The sequence below is a fragment of the Mytilus californianus genome, unplaced genomic scaffold, assembly GCF_021869535.1.
Source record: "Mytilus californianus isolate M0D057914Y unplaced genomic scaffold, xbMytCali1.0.p SCAF_9, whole genome shotgun sequence".
Classification (NCBI taxonomy): Eukaryota; Metazoa; Mollusca; class Bivalvia; order Mytilida; family Mytilidae; genus Mytilus; species Mytilus californianus.
In genome coordinates, this window is record NW_026262745.1 from 10,425,455 (window position 1) to 10,444,411 (window position 18,957).

The window sequence follows — 18,957 nt, forward strand, 5'->3', positions numbered from 1 at the left end:
AGCTCGAATTCCAATAAAAACCAACAGAAGTGAACACATGTGCTCTAGAAAACTAACAATTCTGCCTCAATACCGGTAATCCAGCTTTATTGATATTTTGATATCAAATAATCAGTTGTTATTTCTGGATGTATAAGCATTGGAACTTGTGATCTTGTATTGAAAACACTATTATTTAATTTATATATATATATATATATACATATAACCAGTCTAAAAGGATACAACATCACCAAAAAATGACAATAAATGAACAAATGTAACTATAAATATTTCGGATAACAGATATCCTTCATCAGTATGAGAACGATGTAAAATGAATCAGAACAATCTATTCTGATTATTAAACTAAAGCAATCTTGAATTCTATACAATAAAAAAATTGAAACAGTTTCACCCGAACTTCATATGTAGAGACGCTAATAAACTTTAAAAATTTCCAAAAAACGACTCAAAGACATGCCTAAAATGAAAATAGTAATTAGAGATATGAACTGGCACAACTCTAAAATTCCAAAATGACGTCAGTTAAGATGTTACAACAACTGCGTGTAAATTACATTCCCAAAAAAAAAACAGCACTGATCGATATAAGCTGGTAAAATATGTCAAACAGAGGCTTTTATCATCCCAAATAAATAGCAGTTTTATAATGAAAAGAAAAAATAATAGTAAATTTGGGATAAGGTTAAGAAATTGGACGTGGATGCGTACTTGTACATCCCTACCAAATGAAAAGAACCCTAGTATTTAAACTAGTAAAATTCAAAAAATTCCAAAAGAATCCTTAAAACTGTTAGGGTCAAGTAAGGAACCTGGAGTACCACACGACTTGCACCATCCTGCAGTTGAACAGCTTTTATTAGAAGAGACGTCAGCTTTCACAAATAAGTCTTTCAGACTTGCTTGTCTCCGAAAAGCTAAGACAGGAGGATTGGGAAAGATCTTGGACAATTTTGGGTGCTTGGCAATAGTTTGCCAATTGGCACGGATCAAACGTGAAAGGTTAGTAAAGGCGGGATTGTATGTTAAAACAAACGGAACTATTTTGCTGCGCCTCTTCTGTTTGTACTGTAAAAGTTCATTGCAGCTGTTGTTATTAGCACTCGCAAATCCCTTATCTATGTCCAATTTCTTATAACCTCGTTTGGTCAAAAAACCGCGAAGTTCCTGTAACCGTTTAGTGACAGCCTCCTCAGAGGAGCAAATCCGCTTTACTCTGAGAGCTTGACTGTACGGGATACTTTTTGTACAGTGTTTGGGGTGACAGCTTTGGGGAGAAGGGTACTGATGTTTATCTGTAGGTTTACAGTAGAGATCTGTTGATATGACACCGTCCTTAATAGATGTAGTAGTGTCTAAGAAAGATATTTTGGAGTCGGAAATTTCATATGTAAATTTAATTGACTAGTGTGCGTTGTTTGCAGGTCAAACAGATTAACAAATTTAAACGTGATGATGTGCAAATTAATCACCCTTTAATCAGACCTTCAAAAAATTCAAATAAAAATAAAAAACCTCGCAACCGTAGATTTCGAAGAAAAAGTCAAATTCCGGTCAATTCCAACAACACGGTTGTCAATTTATCAACAGTCCCTTTATCTGAGGACGAAATTAAAGTCTTATCTAAGGGTTTGAATTTTTGCCCCACTCCCAGTAACATAGATAATATGAAACTGGAAGATGACCTTAATAACTTTGCCAGAACCCTCAGAATCAAAGAATATTTTGGTAACAAGGATAATGAGAAGACTCAGACACGTCTGACTCGGAGGAAGAAATCAGAATTCCGCATTTTAGAAAGAAGAGGTCATGGATTCCAAAACCTAGTAAATCTGCTACACTGGAAGATGTTATCGACAAAATCAAATCGGATGTTGTTCATCTAGCTAGCAACAAGTACTCGTCATTTTATAACACCTCTTCTGACGAGAAAAAAGCCATACAATCGCTGAGAAACCGAGATGATATTGTGATAAAACCAGCAGACAAGGTAAGTGCCATTGTGATAATGGACAAAGCTAACTACATCGCGGAAGCAGAGCGTCAGCTCTCTGATGGAAATTTTATAGGAAGCTTAACTATGACCCTACTTCCGAGTTTAGTTCCAAAATTATTACTGCGTTACAAACCATGCACGATGACGGTCACATAGATGAGGATACAATCGGATATTTAAAACCAGAGAACGCCAAGCCTGGTCGATTGTATCTTCTTCCTAAAATACACAAGGTTAACAACCCTGGTAGACCCATTGTATCCGCAAACGGCCACCCGACTGAGAAAATCTCGGAATTCGTAGATTTTCATTTAAGATCTCATGTAGAAAATCTTCCTTCTCACATTCAAGGCACAACAGATTATCTTCGTAAAATGGAATCCATGAACCCTTTTCCTCCGGAAACCCCCCTTGTCACTTTAGACGTCACCTCATTGTATACCAACATACCTCATGATGACGGAATACAATTGTGTAAGGAAATATAAGACTCTAGCAACACCTTAGAACCACCTACCGAATGTTTAGACCAGCTGCTCACTCTGGTTCTGAAATGCAACAATTTCACCTTTAATGGTGAACATTACCTTCAGATAAACGGGACAGCGATGGGGACGAAAATGGCACCGTCATACGCTAATATTTTCATGGGAAAATAAGAGAAACAAATTATTTCAACATCTTTATCCAAACCTCTGTCTTGGTTCCGTTTCAGACATGCAAACAACGCACACAAGTCAATTAAATTTACATATGAAATTTCCGAATCCAAAATATCTTTCTTAGACACTACTACATCTATTAAGGACGGTGTCATATCAACAGATCTCTACTGTAAACCTACAGATAAACATCAGTACCTTTCTCCCCAAAGCTGTCACCCCAAACACTGTACAAAAAGTATCCCGTACAGTCAAGCTCTCAGAGTAAAGCGGACTTGCTCCTCCAAGAAAGCTGTCACTAAACGGTTACAGGAACTTCGCGGTTTTTTTACCAAACGAGGTTATAAGAAATTGGACATAGATAAGGGATTTGCGAGTGTTAATAACAACAGCCGCAATGACCTATTACAGTACAAACAGAAGAGGCGCAGCAAAATAGTTCCGTTTGTTTTAACATACAATCCCGCCTTTACTAACCTTTCACGTTTGATCCGTGCCAATTGGCAAACTATTGCCATGCACCCAAAATTGTCCAAGCTCTTTCCCAATCCTCCTGTCTTAGCTTTTCGGAGACAAGCAAGTCTGAAAGACTTATTTGTGAAAGCTGACGTCTCTTCTAATAAAAGCTGTTCAACTGCAGGATGGTGCAAGTCGTGTGGTAACAGACGATGTCTGACTTGCCAACAAATACTGAATACTCAAACATTTACTTGCCACTCCACTGGGTCTGTGTACACTATATTTTGTAATGTAACTTGCAAAACACAGAATGTTGTATACCTTCTTCAGTGTCGATGTGGCATGCAGTATATTGGCGAGACAGAACAGCCATTCAACAAACGCATGAATGGTCATCGAAGTGACTACACCTGCAAGCCCGACATCCCCGTAAGTCGTCATTTGAGATCACCTGGGCACGCCCAAGCTGATCTCAAAAACCTTACAGTCACAATCATAGACCACAACGAGAGTTGGTCAAGGGCCGAAAGACTTGCTCGGGAAAGGTTTTGGATAAGAAAGCTAAGGACAGTTTCCCCAGAGGGCATTAATGAAAAAACATAGAATGAGTCACTCATTTTCCCTACCATCACTCATTTTCCTGACATCATTTGTTTCCAGTTACTCTGGCTTCCTTACTTGACCCTAACAGTTTTAAGGATTCTTTTGGAATTTTTTGAATTTTACTAGTTTAAATACTAGGGTTCTTTTCATTTGGTAGGGATGTACAAGTAAGCATCCACGTCCAATTTTTTAACCTTATCCCAAATTTACTGTTATTTTTTTCTTTTCATTATAAAACTGATATTTATTTGGGATGATAAAAGCCTCTGTTTGATATATTTTACCAGCTTATATCGATCAGTGCTGTTTTTTTTTTGAATGTATTTACACGCAGTTGTTGTAACATCTTAACTGACGTCATTTTGGAATTTTAGAGTTGTGCCAGTTCATATCTCTAATTACTATTTTCATTTTAGGCATGTCTTTGAGTCGTTTTTTGGAAATTTTAAAAGTTTATTAGCGTCTCTACATATGATGTTCGGGTGAAACTGTTTAACTTTTTTTATTGTATAGAATTCGAGATTGCTATAGTTTAATAATCAGTATAGATTGATCTGATTCATTTTACATCGTGCTCATACTGATGAAGGATATCTGTTATCCGAAATATTTATAGTTACATTTGTTCATTTATAGGCATATTTTGCAGATGTTGTACCCTTTTAGATTGGTTATATATATATATATATATATATTCATAAAATAAATAGTAAAATAAGTAAACAATTTAACAGTTCCAGTTCAATCGATTTCATCCTTCCATTGGGACTCTTCAGGATAACTGATTTAGCGTAGTTATGGGCGACGTCGTTAAGGAGGCTTGTGACGTTCCGGCATTGTTCATAATTAGAAGTTATCGGGATTTAATCTTGATCGGAACGTTGTTATGAAATAACGTTCCATCTCCTTTTATCATTTATTTATTGTAATTAATTAGTTTTAAATCTAACGATTCATTTAATCTCGGCTTGGGTCATTTAAATTCGTTTTGTTTGTTTTATCTGATGTGAAAAATGTTCAACACACTAACATTCCGCTTGAACGATCAAACAAAGGTGTTAATTACCGGTCACCATAAACATGTCATTTTTACTGTTATGTATATATATCTGCACATGTGAAAATTGTTTTTTTTACGCCTATATATATATATATATGTTTTTAATATATCAGGAGATAAGCCTGATCAATTCAATTTTGTTTGAGTATTGCGTTCATAGAACATAACGTATGAATGAATGCAGATATAGAGATATACCAATCAGACAGCAACTTTACAATACAAAAATCCGTGTATTTTTTACATTCGTATTGACTCAATAATAGTATTTGTCACTGCATTGTTGAACTTAGTCTAATAAAACATGACTGTATCTTATAATTTCGTTAGGATGTAATCTTTTTTGTATTATAGGATCTGTTTTGTAATGAAGATTCATTGAAAGCAAACTGTACTAGTGAATTTTGCCAGTGTTTCCATGTTATTGAAATTGGATTAGGAGAAGTAGTAGAAATTTTTTTTAGTGGACGAAGGTGCTACTTTTAATACAAACCACCCATTTCATCTACATGGAAACTACTTTAGAGTTATAGGACTGGATAAGGTATACGAATATTGACAGGAGAAAGTATACAGACGCTGTGGTTTATAGATCACAAAAATTGTCAATTCCATGTTTAATCTAATAATCCTTTTTGATTTCATGATTCATATTCCCACATGCCGATTCGAAGGAAAATCTAAAGGTGATCATTGTTGTAAACATATCATGAATTAAAATAACAATTATCTTATTTTTGACTTAAAAGTGTTACATTGTTGGTCTGTTGTGATTTTAAATATTTGTATGATAGTTTGTTGAAAAACAAATCAAAAACATTAGTTCTTTTACCATCATGATCTCATTTATAGCATGCATACCATAGAAACTAATATACTATAGACCGACTATGTCGCATATGTAGGCTAGTTTCATGGTCGTTGAATACTGTTCACTTATCTACAATTGAGAGAAGTTTTCCAATGTAGCAATGTGGACAACATAATCTGTTTTTATATTATTTATTTATATACCTCTGTTCTGCCAGTTAAACCCTTATAGGTAGTATTATGATAATAAATGAATATAATTCTGGTATTTTAGCTTAATACATCAACATCAATAGAGGAAGTCAAGGCATTGGATGCAAAGGGCATGATTCATAGAAAACTTGATAGAGCCCCATTGAAAGATTCAGTAATGACTCATGATGGAGGATTTACCATTCTTAGACTGCATGCAAAAAACCCAGGTTGGTAATTATTTCCGTTTAAAAAAATCGAATATTTATGAAAAGTCAAATTGAGAATAATGAAAATGGTAAATACCAAGTACCAAAAAACTATGGCAAGCCGTGTTATTATTTATTCTAACTTCAAGATATCTCATATAATATATAAAATATCTCATATAATATATAAGATATCCTATATAATATATAAGATATCTTATATAATCTAGTTTTTATAAGATATCGTATAAACTTTATAAGATATCTTCTAAACTTTATAAGATTTCTTATATACTTTATAAGATATCTTATAACATTTAAAAGATATCTTATAAAGTATATAGGGTCTTTGCATTGGAAATAAACACATTTATTCTAAAACCAGTTGTTGGCATGATACGGGTTATGTTCTTCTCATATATTTTGTGATGGTATGATACTAAACCCCTAACGGGAGGGATTGTACTTGATTTTCATATGATGAAGACATAATCTTTCAATCAGTTTAATTGAGGTCTGGAGCTGGCGTGTCAGTAAGTGCTAGTAGTCCTTTGTTCATTATCTATCCTATCATTGTCATTTTACTTGGTTTCTTTTGTTACCTATTCTGACATCGGACTCGGACTTCTTTTGAACTGAGTTTTACTGTGCGTATTACTATGTGTCTCTTTATTCTACATTGGCTAGAGGTAAAAGGGGAGGGTTGAGATCTCACAAACATGTTTATCCCCGTCGCATTTTTGCGCCTGTCCTAAGTCAGGAGCCTCTGGCCATTGTTAGTCTTGTATGTTTTTTGATTTTAGTTAATTTATATGTTTTGGAGTTTAGTGTGACGTCCATTTTCACTGAACTAGTACACAATTTTATTTAGAGGCCAGCTGAGGACCACTTCCGGGTGCGGGATTTTCTCGCTGCGTTGAAGACCCATTGGTGGCCTTCAGCTGTTGTCTGCTCTTTGGTCGGGTTGTTGTCTCTTTGAAATATTCCCCATTTCCATTCTCAATTTTATAAGATATCTTATAAAGTGATATATTTTAAACTTTATATCTTATAAACTTTATAAACTTTATATAAGATATCTTATATACTTTATAAGATATCTTATAAACTTTATAAGATATATTATATACTTTATAAGATATCGTATAAACTTTATAAGATATCTTATATACTTTATAAGATATCTTATATACTTTATAAGATATCTTATAAAATTTTAAAGATATCTTATAAAGTTTAATTGTTTTAATAGTGATTAAGATTATAAAACAATGTTGACTGCTTTACCCCTATTCTTGACATTTTTATCTATTATGTCTGTTTGCTTTGTTCACACATTGTTGTCAATATAATTGAATTTTATGAGACTGTCATACAAGTGAGAGGTTAAGCTAGCTATAAAACCAGGTTTAATTCACAATTTCCTACATAAGGAATTCCTGTACCAAGTCAGGAATATTACAGTTGTTTTCCATTCGTTTTATGTGTTTGAGCTTTTAATGTTGCCATTTGAACAGGGACTTTCCGTTTTGAATTTTCGTTTGTTATTTTTGTTATTTTTATTTTTATAAAGAAAATTATATGAGATATCTCATATACTACATCAAATATCTTATAAATTATATGAGATATCTTATAATTATATGGGATATCTTATATAGTATATGAGATATCGTATATAAATTATAAGATATCTCATATAATTTTCTTTATAAGATATCCTATTTACTTTATAAGATATCTTATTTACTTTATAAGATATATTATAAACTTTAGATATCTAAAGTATATAAGATATCTAAAGTTTATAAGATATCTTATACAAACTAGATTATATAAGATATCTTGTATATTATATGAGATATCTCATATATTATATAACATATCTTATAAAGTTTATAAGATATCTTCTAAATATTTTTTTATATAAGATATCTTATATACTCTAAAAGAGATTTCATATATTTTATAAGACATCTTATATAATTATAAGATATCTCATATAGTTAATAAGATATCTCATATAATTTATAAGACATCTTATAAAGAAAACTATATGAGATATCTGATAAACTATATGAGATATCTTATAAACTTTATAAGATATCGTATAAACAATATAAGATATCTTATATACTATATAAGATATCGTATAAACTATATCGGATATCTTATAAGCTATAACAGATATTTTATAAAGTTTATTAGATATCTTGAAGTAAAAATAAATAGTAAAACGGCTTGCCATAAAGAAATATATTTCAAACCATATTTCATATCTTAACGTTCATGTTCAAGAACCTGCATCAGCTAGCTAAAAATCACATACAATTTCTTCTCATTTATGAATGAAGGAAAAGAAAATCAGTGAATCTCATTACAGTCGTAACTAATACAATCATATTTATAGTGATATAAGGATATGAAAACAATAACCTTGAAATAAAAGAAACCAGTTAGACTCTCTAAAAACTTTTTTTTTCTTTTCATTTTGCTGTTTTATTTCGTGTTAAATGTTATTGTCCCAAATGACCGAATCAAATAAAATATGCAAATCTGTAAAAGATATCGAAAGGAAAGAAGACCTTAAAAAGAATAAATGAACTGACAAACATTTTTCGATAATGATTATCCAATAAGATGTGTATGTTCTTTATTGAAATTCATTAAAAGTAAAAATACATATGTCAATATCGTAGAATAATCTTAAAGTAATTAGTCCACAGTAACAACTGAAAATGCAAGATAAGTACATACAATTTTGTTCACATTTAGTTATGAATCATTTGACAAATTCAAAATGTTTATTAACGTACATACATGTAGTCTGGATTTAGAGTTCGATCTATATAACGTAAAGAACAATTTGCTTTAATGTTCTATTAGTTGGAGCCTTGGGTTCCAGCAGGACTACACTCTCTTCAATGCTTTATTGTTTATAAAATCTGATGTTTTAACATTTTCTGTGATATAATGATGTAATGCTGCAATACTGTTTTACACGATTTGCATTTTTGTTCTGTACAAAACATTTGTTAATAAGCTTTCTTATGTAATTGTTTTTTAAGGTCCCGAAGGAAACTTTTTCTCAGTTAAGTGAATGTTCATTTTGAACAAGTAGAAACTGTTTTTACATATTATACTCTCTGAAGTTTTTGTGTGTTTTTCAGATATTTGATTTCGAATACCGCTGACGAGACATTTTCGATATTTTAATGCATTATTTTATGTTATTTTTTCAAAGCAAAAAAGACGGTTTTTAATGCTTTTTAATGTATCAAACTAACAAAAAAAATTCTGTTCTTCTTCCACTACAAGAAAATAAAAAGTAAAAGTGTAGACATGATTCATTTCCACAATTATTAGTACACAGTATAATCAATATAAGGATGTAAGGAGAGCATATCAAGGAAACCTGTACATTTTTCAGGTTTTTGGTTCTTCCATTGTCACTTTCAAATACATACCGAGATGGGTATGGGTCTTACCTTACAAGTTGGAACACCGAGTCAACAGCCAAAAGTCCCGAAAAAAATTCCAAAATGTGGGCCTTGGATATATGAAGGTTATGAAGAAGAGGAACAAGCGTCAAACGATTGTCCAACAAATAAGGAATGCAGAGTTATGATGTCTTTTGAATGTTACGTTGTGCAATTTCTAATGTTTTATACAATTATGTTGCTGTATTGACATGACTTAGAATGTTTGTAAAATGTTTTGATACGTATTGAAATTGTCATCGACATTCCTGAGACATTTTATATACTTTTCGTCTGTTTTCCTCTTATTCTTTAACCGTTTCTTGAAATCAAAATTAGATAATTTATATAACTATGAGTACACGAAGCTGAAACAAAGCATTTAAAGTCCAATGATTCCAAAGAAAAATTTCTTAATATAAATTGATACCTCTGTCATAAAATATTTTAGAAAATAAATTTGTGATGTACGTCATATAGACAGCATCTCAGAAACACAAAAAATCAAAAGGTATCTAAATGTTAACAGACCATTTTGATCAGGACAAATGCACAAGTATCTACAATATGCCAATATCTAAATTTGTCGGACTGTAAAAGAGTTATAAATAAATTTAACAGACTAACAACTGCCATCAACGCATCATTTCTTAAATATGAAAAAAAACATCAACATATAACAGAAGACAACCACTGACGTATTTTTCTGACTTGAAACACAAACAAAAGTCCACACAATACTGCAACGACAACTAACGATGTAGCAAATAAATAAGTTCAATATACAACCGGTTGTGAAACTATGTGGTTTTGAAGCGTAGGCAGTCGCACTTATCTTATTGCTTTGTACAACTCTGGTTAATAAGTGGCATTCGTTAATTTCCCAATCGGGCAAAACTGACTAGTAAACTTGTCAGATGTGACACAGTTTTTCCATAATTGTCAACCAAACCATAGCGTAAATACAATTTTTGAAGGCATTATTGCAATTTCACCATTGAAAACCTTGGTTCAACAGCTCCTTTGAAAGCAGCAATTATGATAGGAAGCGAGATTCCTGAAATATCATTTATTTAAAAAGTTGTCCACTTCGCCGGAGGTACACAATGTTGAATACTTGATATGATCGAAGGCGAATCAAATACGATGGATGAGTAAAGTAATAGTATTTTAGATGTTAAGTTGTTATTGTAATTTTAGATATTATCATATCAATATGTAATGAAAACTTGTTCCGTAATATTAGATGTTGTTTACATCGGATCTATAAAAAAGGTAAAAAAATCGGACAAATCTTGCACTGAAAAGGATTATTTTTTTTTATACCGATTTAATTGAAATTTTTACGAGGGGAATTTTATCTATATTATAATATGATATCATATTACTAAATTCATAAACATTCAATTGTGTCATCTAAATTTGTTGCAATGGTTTGCTAATATATTTAGAAATAATGATTTAAGGACCCAGCATCCATAACGAATAAAGAGAATTAAATTTGTCATTTTACAATGTGTTATGTGCACACCTATCATGCCTGATATAAGATCATGTCATTTTAAAACTGAATACACGTATAGAAGAAACTTCCTCGTTAAATAGGGAATTATGATTTCGGGTACGACTGTACTATCTGAACAGCAGCTAGTGGAGATGAATATACCAATGAGACAACACGAGAACGGAAGTTCACAAAAATGACACCTAGAGGTTGTCATAGAATATAAAACGGTCACACAACACCTATATTGAAAGGAAATATACTGTAACTGTAAACAATCTGTAGCCTCATTTGATTTAATCTTCATCTTAGACCTAATAATTTTGTCCATCAAAATAAGTGTATTATTTACTAGTACAACACATACCAAAATAACTGTATTAATTATATATTATTTAGATTTGGCAAAGTGAATAAAATTTCTATCCCAAATGCTACAGTAACTGTAAACTGTTTGAAATTTATTTTTATGAAACTTCACCCTATGAATCAATATTTAACACAGCTTGTTAACCTCAATTAACATTATATACCTGTTTTCAAGTTTTAACGAGTATACCCACATGTCCTACGACACAGGCCAGTAACAGTTTATTGAAAGGCTGCATCATAAGCCATACAAATTGAAAGAAGTTTTATGAGAATACAGATTTTCGGGCTTGGAAGTCAAAACGATTTTTCCGTGAAAATTCTGCAGAAAAATAGGGGATGACAAAAAAGGAAAACATGCTAGAATCAACCAAAAATGGCTGCACTAAACAATGCATAACAAAAGAATATCAATCAAATGGGTTATCAAAAAAGAGATCATGATCTTGACCGAATAACATAATTTTGTTAATAGAAAGTAAGTAAAACTTTATTTTGCTTCAGCTTATTGAACATAAGCTCTGATGAACTTAATATAAAATATAAAATCTGAGCGAATGACCCAGTGCAAACAGGTATAGGTGCAAATCCCACCTTGTTTGAAACGAAAATTCTGTTTGCCAAAAATCGTTTGCATTTCCACCCAGAAAATTAATTAGTTGTCTTCTTGTGGAGATGTAGACGACACATATGAACTCTTCAATCCACGAACAGCCAATAAATTCATCACGAGTACCATTTCAGACTCATGGTGTCACTGTTTTTTTTTTGTTACGGATTTTGCTGTCAACATTTTACGTTTTCATATGATTTTTTTTTGTTGTGAATCGCTCTAATAAGCACTTGTGCCCAGATCAATAGTAGACCTGACGATGTAAAATACTTACTTTACAGGACATCCCGTTTTCCTTACATACATCTTTTGCATATTTGCTGGTCCCTTTCTAGTGTAAAAATATGTTAAACTGCTTCATAAGCTTACAAAGCTTTCTTAAATTTAAATTTATGAATTATTAAGAAAAGCTTGAACTCCCTTAGGCATAGTTGACCTCAGATGGATTAGGCTTTTATTTTTGGGTCCTTTTATTGTCAAATATCTCATCAACAGTTTCGGTTAATATACGTCCTTTGGCTTTCAAATATTCGGATATGAACATTCCCGATGAAGGTAAATCCGGAAAAGCGCTTCGTAAGCATGAAAGGTATGAGGTATTATTTTCCTTTTTACTAAAATGTACATCATTATCTATAATTTTCGATCTGCATTACAGTATTCATAAAAAGCAGTCCACGTATTCGATTATTATAAACAATTTGATCTCTCTGAAATCAAAAGTTTTCATGTTTTTTTTTTTTAATTTTTCTGTTTTTATTCGTGTAAAATGTTGTTGTACCAAATGACCGAATACAATTATGATTATCAGACTTTGTTATATACATAAAGTATGACAAGCTGTAAAAAATATAGAAAGTAAATAAGACCTTAAAAAGATAAATGAACTGCCAAAAGATTTCTCGATAATAAGCATCCAATTAGATGTAAATGTTTGTTTATTGTAATTGAAGAATCCTTGGATATATGGAGGTTATGAAGGTTATGAAAAAGAAGGACAAGAGTCAAAAGATTGTCCAATAAATAACGAATGCCGAGTTATGATGTCTTATGAATGTAAAGTTATGCAATTTCTAATGTTCTATACGTTTATGTTTCTATTTTGACATGACTGAGACTGTCTATAAAATGTATTGATACGTATTGAAATTGTCATAGACATTCCTGATATATTTTGGATATTTTTCATCTGTTTTCCTTTCCTTCTTCAACTGTTTCATGTAATCAAAATTAGAAAAAAATATTTGACAATGAGTACACGAAGTTTAACCAAATGCGTTTAAAGTCCAATGATTCCAAAGAAACATCATATTGATAACTTTGTCGTATAGTTACAAAATACATTTGTAATATACGTCATATAGACTTGTTCCGTAATTTTAGATGTTGTTTACATCGGATCTATAAAAAGGTTAAAAACAATCGGCTATAATTTGTACTGAAAAGGATTAAAATTTTCTATTTTGTACCAATTTTATGGAAATTTTTACTAGGGGATTTTTGTTTTATTACAATGTTATTTCATTTTACTAAATACAAATACCTTCAACTGTGTCATCTTAATTTTTTACAATAGTTTGTTAAGATATATAGAAAGATTGATTTAAGGACCTAGTATTCATAACGAATAAACAGAATCAAGTTGTCATTTTACTATGTGTTATGTGCACTCCTATAATGACGTATGAGCTAAGATAATGGCATTATAAACTGAATACAAATATAATTTTAGAAACTGTATCATCAACTAGTACATTTGGAGTACGACTGTACTATTTGATCAACAGCTACTTGAGATAAATATACGACACTGAGAAAAGAAAAACACAAGGAAACACAGAGATAGCCATAGAATTAAAAGCATTAGGTATACAAATATAGATGATTACGAAGACTGAACTGAGCGAAAATGCTTGACAATTTTTACATCACTTTTTGTTGTCTATTGTCATAAGAATTGGGACGAAGAAAATGTATGTGTATGCCTTAATGTATCACTGACGTGCTAATATTTTGACAGTTTCCACACTAATTTTGACAAAAAAGGAGTCTGAAATTTATATTTTTGATAACTATTAAGCCAAACGACATGAAAAAGGATTGCATTTCCTGATTACTCATTCATGATAATTTTCATAAATATCCAAATACGCTAGAAACCCAAATCACAGCAAAAACAACAGGTAACCTTCATACTGATCTCGCATCTACAAATAGACAGCGTCGTGTAAGCTAACCTATAATGATGTAAGTTTATATATATATACATATTGATATTAAGGTCACCATGGACCGAAGGTAAAGGAAAAATCATTGACATCACTTGTTCGTTCTTGTCCTCTGAAGTCACTCTGCCAATCTTGACCTAACATGGTAACTGATCACACTCGTGCTTAGGTTATCTAGTTTAAAAATGTGTCACTTTTACCCATCAAGCAAAACATGAGGTCACTGTTGTAGCAAATTGAGGGTAGGAATAAAATCAGGATTTAACTTTTATGTTTCTAAAATTATAAAAGATTGCAAATTCATCCTTAAACAACCAACACGTCATAATCTGCCATGTTTATCATAAGTATAAAAAATTCCGTAAATTAACCCTTTTTACACACGTTTGCGTTTTTTGTCAATTAGAATATAAACCTCAACAGAAATCAACAGTTAATAGCAAAAAATAATCAGCAAAACAAGATCTACATATAAGATAACAATACCAAAGCCGTTATTCCCTATAGAAGTTTTGTACACAGTTTGTATAGTACACAGTTTGTGGTCTTGTTTTTTGTGTTGGAAAGTATAAAAAGAGTGAGAGAGGCTGTCAACAGGAAAAATATAAGTAAGTAAAAATCTACAAAAAAGATAGTATTTTTTTCGAATTATTCAATCGATTCCTTTTTTAGCAGCTCCCTCAGGCAAAATGGACCAGAGATAGATTTAGCTATTATTTTATGTCCCTTTTGGACATACAGCTCTTCACAGGCCTAATACATCCTTGGCTTTCAAATTTTTGACTTTGAGCGTTCCTGATGAAGGTAAATCCAATAAAGCGCTGTGGACGGATAAATTTAAATAAGCGTTATTTTCATTTTTATAGTACTGGGTCGATACCACAACTGGAGGTATCATCAGCTCAGTAGTCAGTTCTTCGGTACTAACATGATTTATAACAAACATTTCTTAAACTGTTCGTTTATAGATTTAAATTTTGTTTAGAAACGAAGGTTTCAACTCCACGTACGGGTCTAGTGTATAAGTGCTATGGGTAACTTAAGAGACAATGACCACATGGAGTATTCCATAATCTGGCCAGCCGTCAATAGTTTATTTGGCCTATGTGACATACAATGTTTACTACCGATTTGGTTCCTTGCATTATCAACATAATGGGTGCACCAAGTAGAAAAAGATCTTTTTATTGTTCAGGAGCACTTGAGATCACTTTAAGGTTTTGGTGGGTTCATGTTGATCAGTCTTCAGTTTCATATGTAGTGTTTTGTGAATTTATTTGTCTTTTCGTCCTTGTTCAAGTTGTCAAGTTTCCTTTTGATTTTGAGTTCTGTGTGTTCCTTTTATACCTTACGCCTCTGTTTTACTATAATTATACATGTGTAAAGGTGGATCTTCATCATAGCTTTTCAATAATAAACATATTCAACAATGTCGATTAATGACTTAGCATGTATAACACAAATGTGAGTTAATTTAAGTTTTCAGCTGCATCTTATTATGAATTTAATTACATAAATATATGAAATGTGAACATGACCTTTCAAAACTGAATAATTATACTACATGAATGTTTCATAAGGAGACGCAATTTTGAGTGAGGCTGACAACAATCGCAAGGCATTCCAAAATTAGATTTGATTTCTCAATAAAGTGCATTATTCATGATTGCACGTGCTTCCAATGACAATGTCACAACAATGCATATGAAATGAACAAAAAGCTTGATATATAACAATTCTTAAATACATACATGATGCAAGATACGTCATCACCAAAACGCGAATCCATAGCAGTAACAACAAGTGGGACACAGCAGCTTATGAATTTAAATAAACGTAAATGAGACAACAAAACAAGAACGAAAGTTGACCGAAATAAACATCAAGATATATATATACAATATATTATATTTGACCAGCACAGATATTGCAGGAAATATAAGATCCTAACCCACTTTCGTCTTCCCAAGATTTGAGTAAATAGGATAAAGCAGAAAGTACCAAATATTCGATACCAAGGATAAAGTTCAACAGAGTAAATTAGATATAAAGGACGACAGAGAGAATGTTACTATTGACATATTGTGATTTTAGGGAAAAAATGCATACAGATATATTAATCAGATATTGAAATGCGAGTTCTCATTATTGTGATACTCACCCAGTTGCATTATTCGCCTCAATAAAAACCTCTGAATAATTTCAGAATTTACAGTATTTGATTATAATTGCATATACTTCCATCCAATTAAAAATACAAAAGTGATATAAGTTATCCATATAATGACAATATAATTTTTTTTTAATTTATTTGGTAAAAGGGAGATAATCTATTTTGAACAGCGTAATATGCGGACAAATAGTAAACATTATTATTGTTAAACGTTCCTCGCGAGTTATATCACAACGTGTTTTTTTTTTAAAGTAGTGCAAATCCCCCCCAAAAAAATGTCCTGATACTGTGCTGGTGATACAAGCATATGTCCTGGTTTAGTGCAGCTATGTCATGGTTCTGTGCTCCTATTGTTTAAGTAAAAAGTGCCAAATATTCATGATCAATGATGCTGAAAATTTGTGTAATTGATAGAAAAGACACCTAGCATTTATTTTGTAGCTAGATGAAATATTTCAGATAAGAAATTAAACATCGGCCTGATTTATGTACAATACAATAAACAAAAACCAAATTTGATAGACAGCAACCAACGACAATAATATAAAACCTGCAAAAATCAGTTGAAAAGAGCTATCCCATGTTATCATAAATAATAGAAAAGCATACTAAGCTTCTGGTTATTTGAGAATAAAAAAAAAATACATCCTTGTCTTTTGGTCACTGAGTATACCACATCTTTTATATATTCATTCTTCAATCTTTTTGCTTAATATTGATCGAATGTATGACTCAAACAATTAAATGTTAAAAGTTTTGCATAAAAAAAAGTGTGCTTAAAAATAATGTCCCATCGTCCCGTACAAATATATTATATGTCTGATACTTATGTTTAGTATACATTATGAAATTCAAGTTACATAATTTTATAATTGATATTTTCTGGTGTTTGTGTATGTATTTCAAACATACGCTTTTGACAACATGGACGTAAAATTTTTTTTCGCCAAAACTACTCAAACAAATTTCAATGTACCATAACTTTTTAAATACTGTATGTAAAATGAGACTTTTTATAAACACGTGCTACTCATTATGAATTTATGATATATTTCAACAAACAATTTGCATGATAAGTCATGTGACTTATCGACAAATGTCATGTGGCACATAAAAAATAACGAAATTAATAAAAGAAGTGACAAGAGTTATTGCATGGAAATAGTGTAAAGACGATAACAAAAATGGTGTGTATTCATACATAGCAAATAAGATATTCGTATTATCTATTTATTAAAAAATGCATTTTATAGACTATGCTAGTCAAATAGTTCTTTTGGTCATAATTGACAGTTTCGAGTTTCTGGAAAACAAACGATAACCAAATTACTTAAGTGGAGCCACTTTACATCTTTCATCTCTTAAATTTTTTTGAAGACAGAAGAATAACAGGTTTAAAGTTGTTAATTTTCTCCATGCACTTGTTTTTTTTTTATGTGAGATTAAAATAAAAACTTTATTTGACCATTTTTAACTCCTTGCTTGATCATGAATGAAACCTGGATTGCCTGGTTATTAGGCTGAGATGCGTAACATGATACATTTTTTATTCTTTCCATTACAGATACAGTATTTGCCATTTTTTTTTTTAAAGCAGAACATTATTTCAAATTAGCATTGTGTTTGCAAGTGATTGTTCAAGAAAACAATATGAAATATACGATGATACACCATGACAATACTCGTTGTTTCCCATTTTTTTTTGTGAATTGCATCAACGAAAAGATGAACATAGCTTTTTTTAATTTCGAAAGAAAAAAAAATACAAAACTTATGAAAATACACAAAAATGAACGAATGATTAACATGTTCTTCTTATTTAGCATTTAGAAACAGTGGTATTTTGTTGAAAACAATGTTTGCAAGGATCACTATTATTGTTATATTTGCAGTCTCTCGCTGTCTTATCTCCATAGTGACATCGTAATTTTGTTTCATAGATATAGCATATACACCATCACAATTCCACATTGATACCGACTTTCTTATGTTTCTGTATGCATGGCATTTACATTTCGTATTTACTACGTTAGTTTTGTACATTTTCATGCTATACAGACTTCATACACAGTGTTGGTGTCCTTACACAAAAACGGCTAAAATAAAGTTCTAAGAAAGAACGACTAAAATCGACACTTCATTAATTTTAATGTCACCATTACGAATTGGTTTACCGGTACATTTTGTCGGTGTTTTGGGACCACTGGCGACAATGTTTTGCATTCTAAGAACATTCGTTACCGGTCAAAATAGTCGTCTGATCTGTATTTTACCTATAGTGTCCTTTCCCGACTGTGACATTTTGACTGAGTGTGTATTCGTATTTTGGGTGATGCATGCATAGCAAGAGACATGTATCATATCGACGTAACAGCTCCCTTTGAAGTTGATGCTATATTCTTTTAGAATTTTTTTTACCTTTGTTTGTATTTTTGGCATCAGTTTATTAGTTTGAACATCGGTAAACTACTGTTGCTAACAGTGCTGAAATTAAGGTCCCTAACTTGAAACAGGCATTAAAATTTGCGGATTGGTTCAACTTTTTTTTTTAAATCTCATCCCTCTCCATTTCGAATCGCGATCAGTGGACTAAAACG

At 31.5% G+C, this 18,957-nt stretch overlaps 1 protein-coding gene across 9 annotated transcripts in view; it reads left to right on the forward strand.

The window, feature by feature from the left end:
- The window catches only part of LOC127715034 (uncharacterized), a 55,899-nt gene extending 44,911 nt beyond the window's left edge, over positions 1 to 10,988 (forward strand). For 3 of the 9 annotated variants that reach the window (XM_052221056.1, XM_052221054.1, XM_052221058.1), the window contains 2 exons: positions 5,868 to 6,015; positions 9,425 to 10,988. In XM_052221056.1, the coding sequence (XP_052077016.1) occupies positions 5,868 to 6,015; positions 9,425 to 9,684 (408 nt within the window). In that variant the 3' untranslated portion in view covers positions 9,685 to 10,988. Of the gene's footprint in view, positions 1 to 5,137; positions 5,328 to 5,867; positions 6,016 to 9,424 lie in introns of those variants that run through there. The other 6 variants (XR_007988084.1, XR_007988086.1, XM_052221052.1 and 3 more) reach the window with 4 other exon arrangements.
- The last annotated feature ends 7,969 nt before the right edge of the window (positions 10,989 to 18,957 follow it).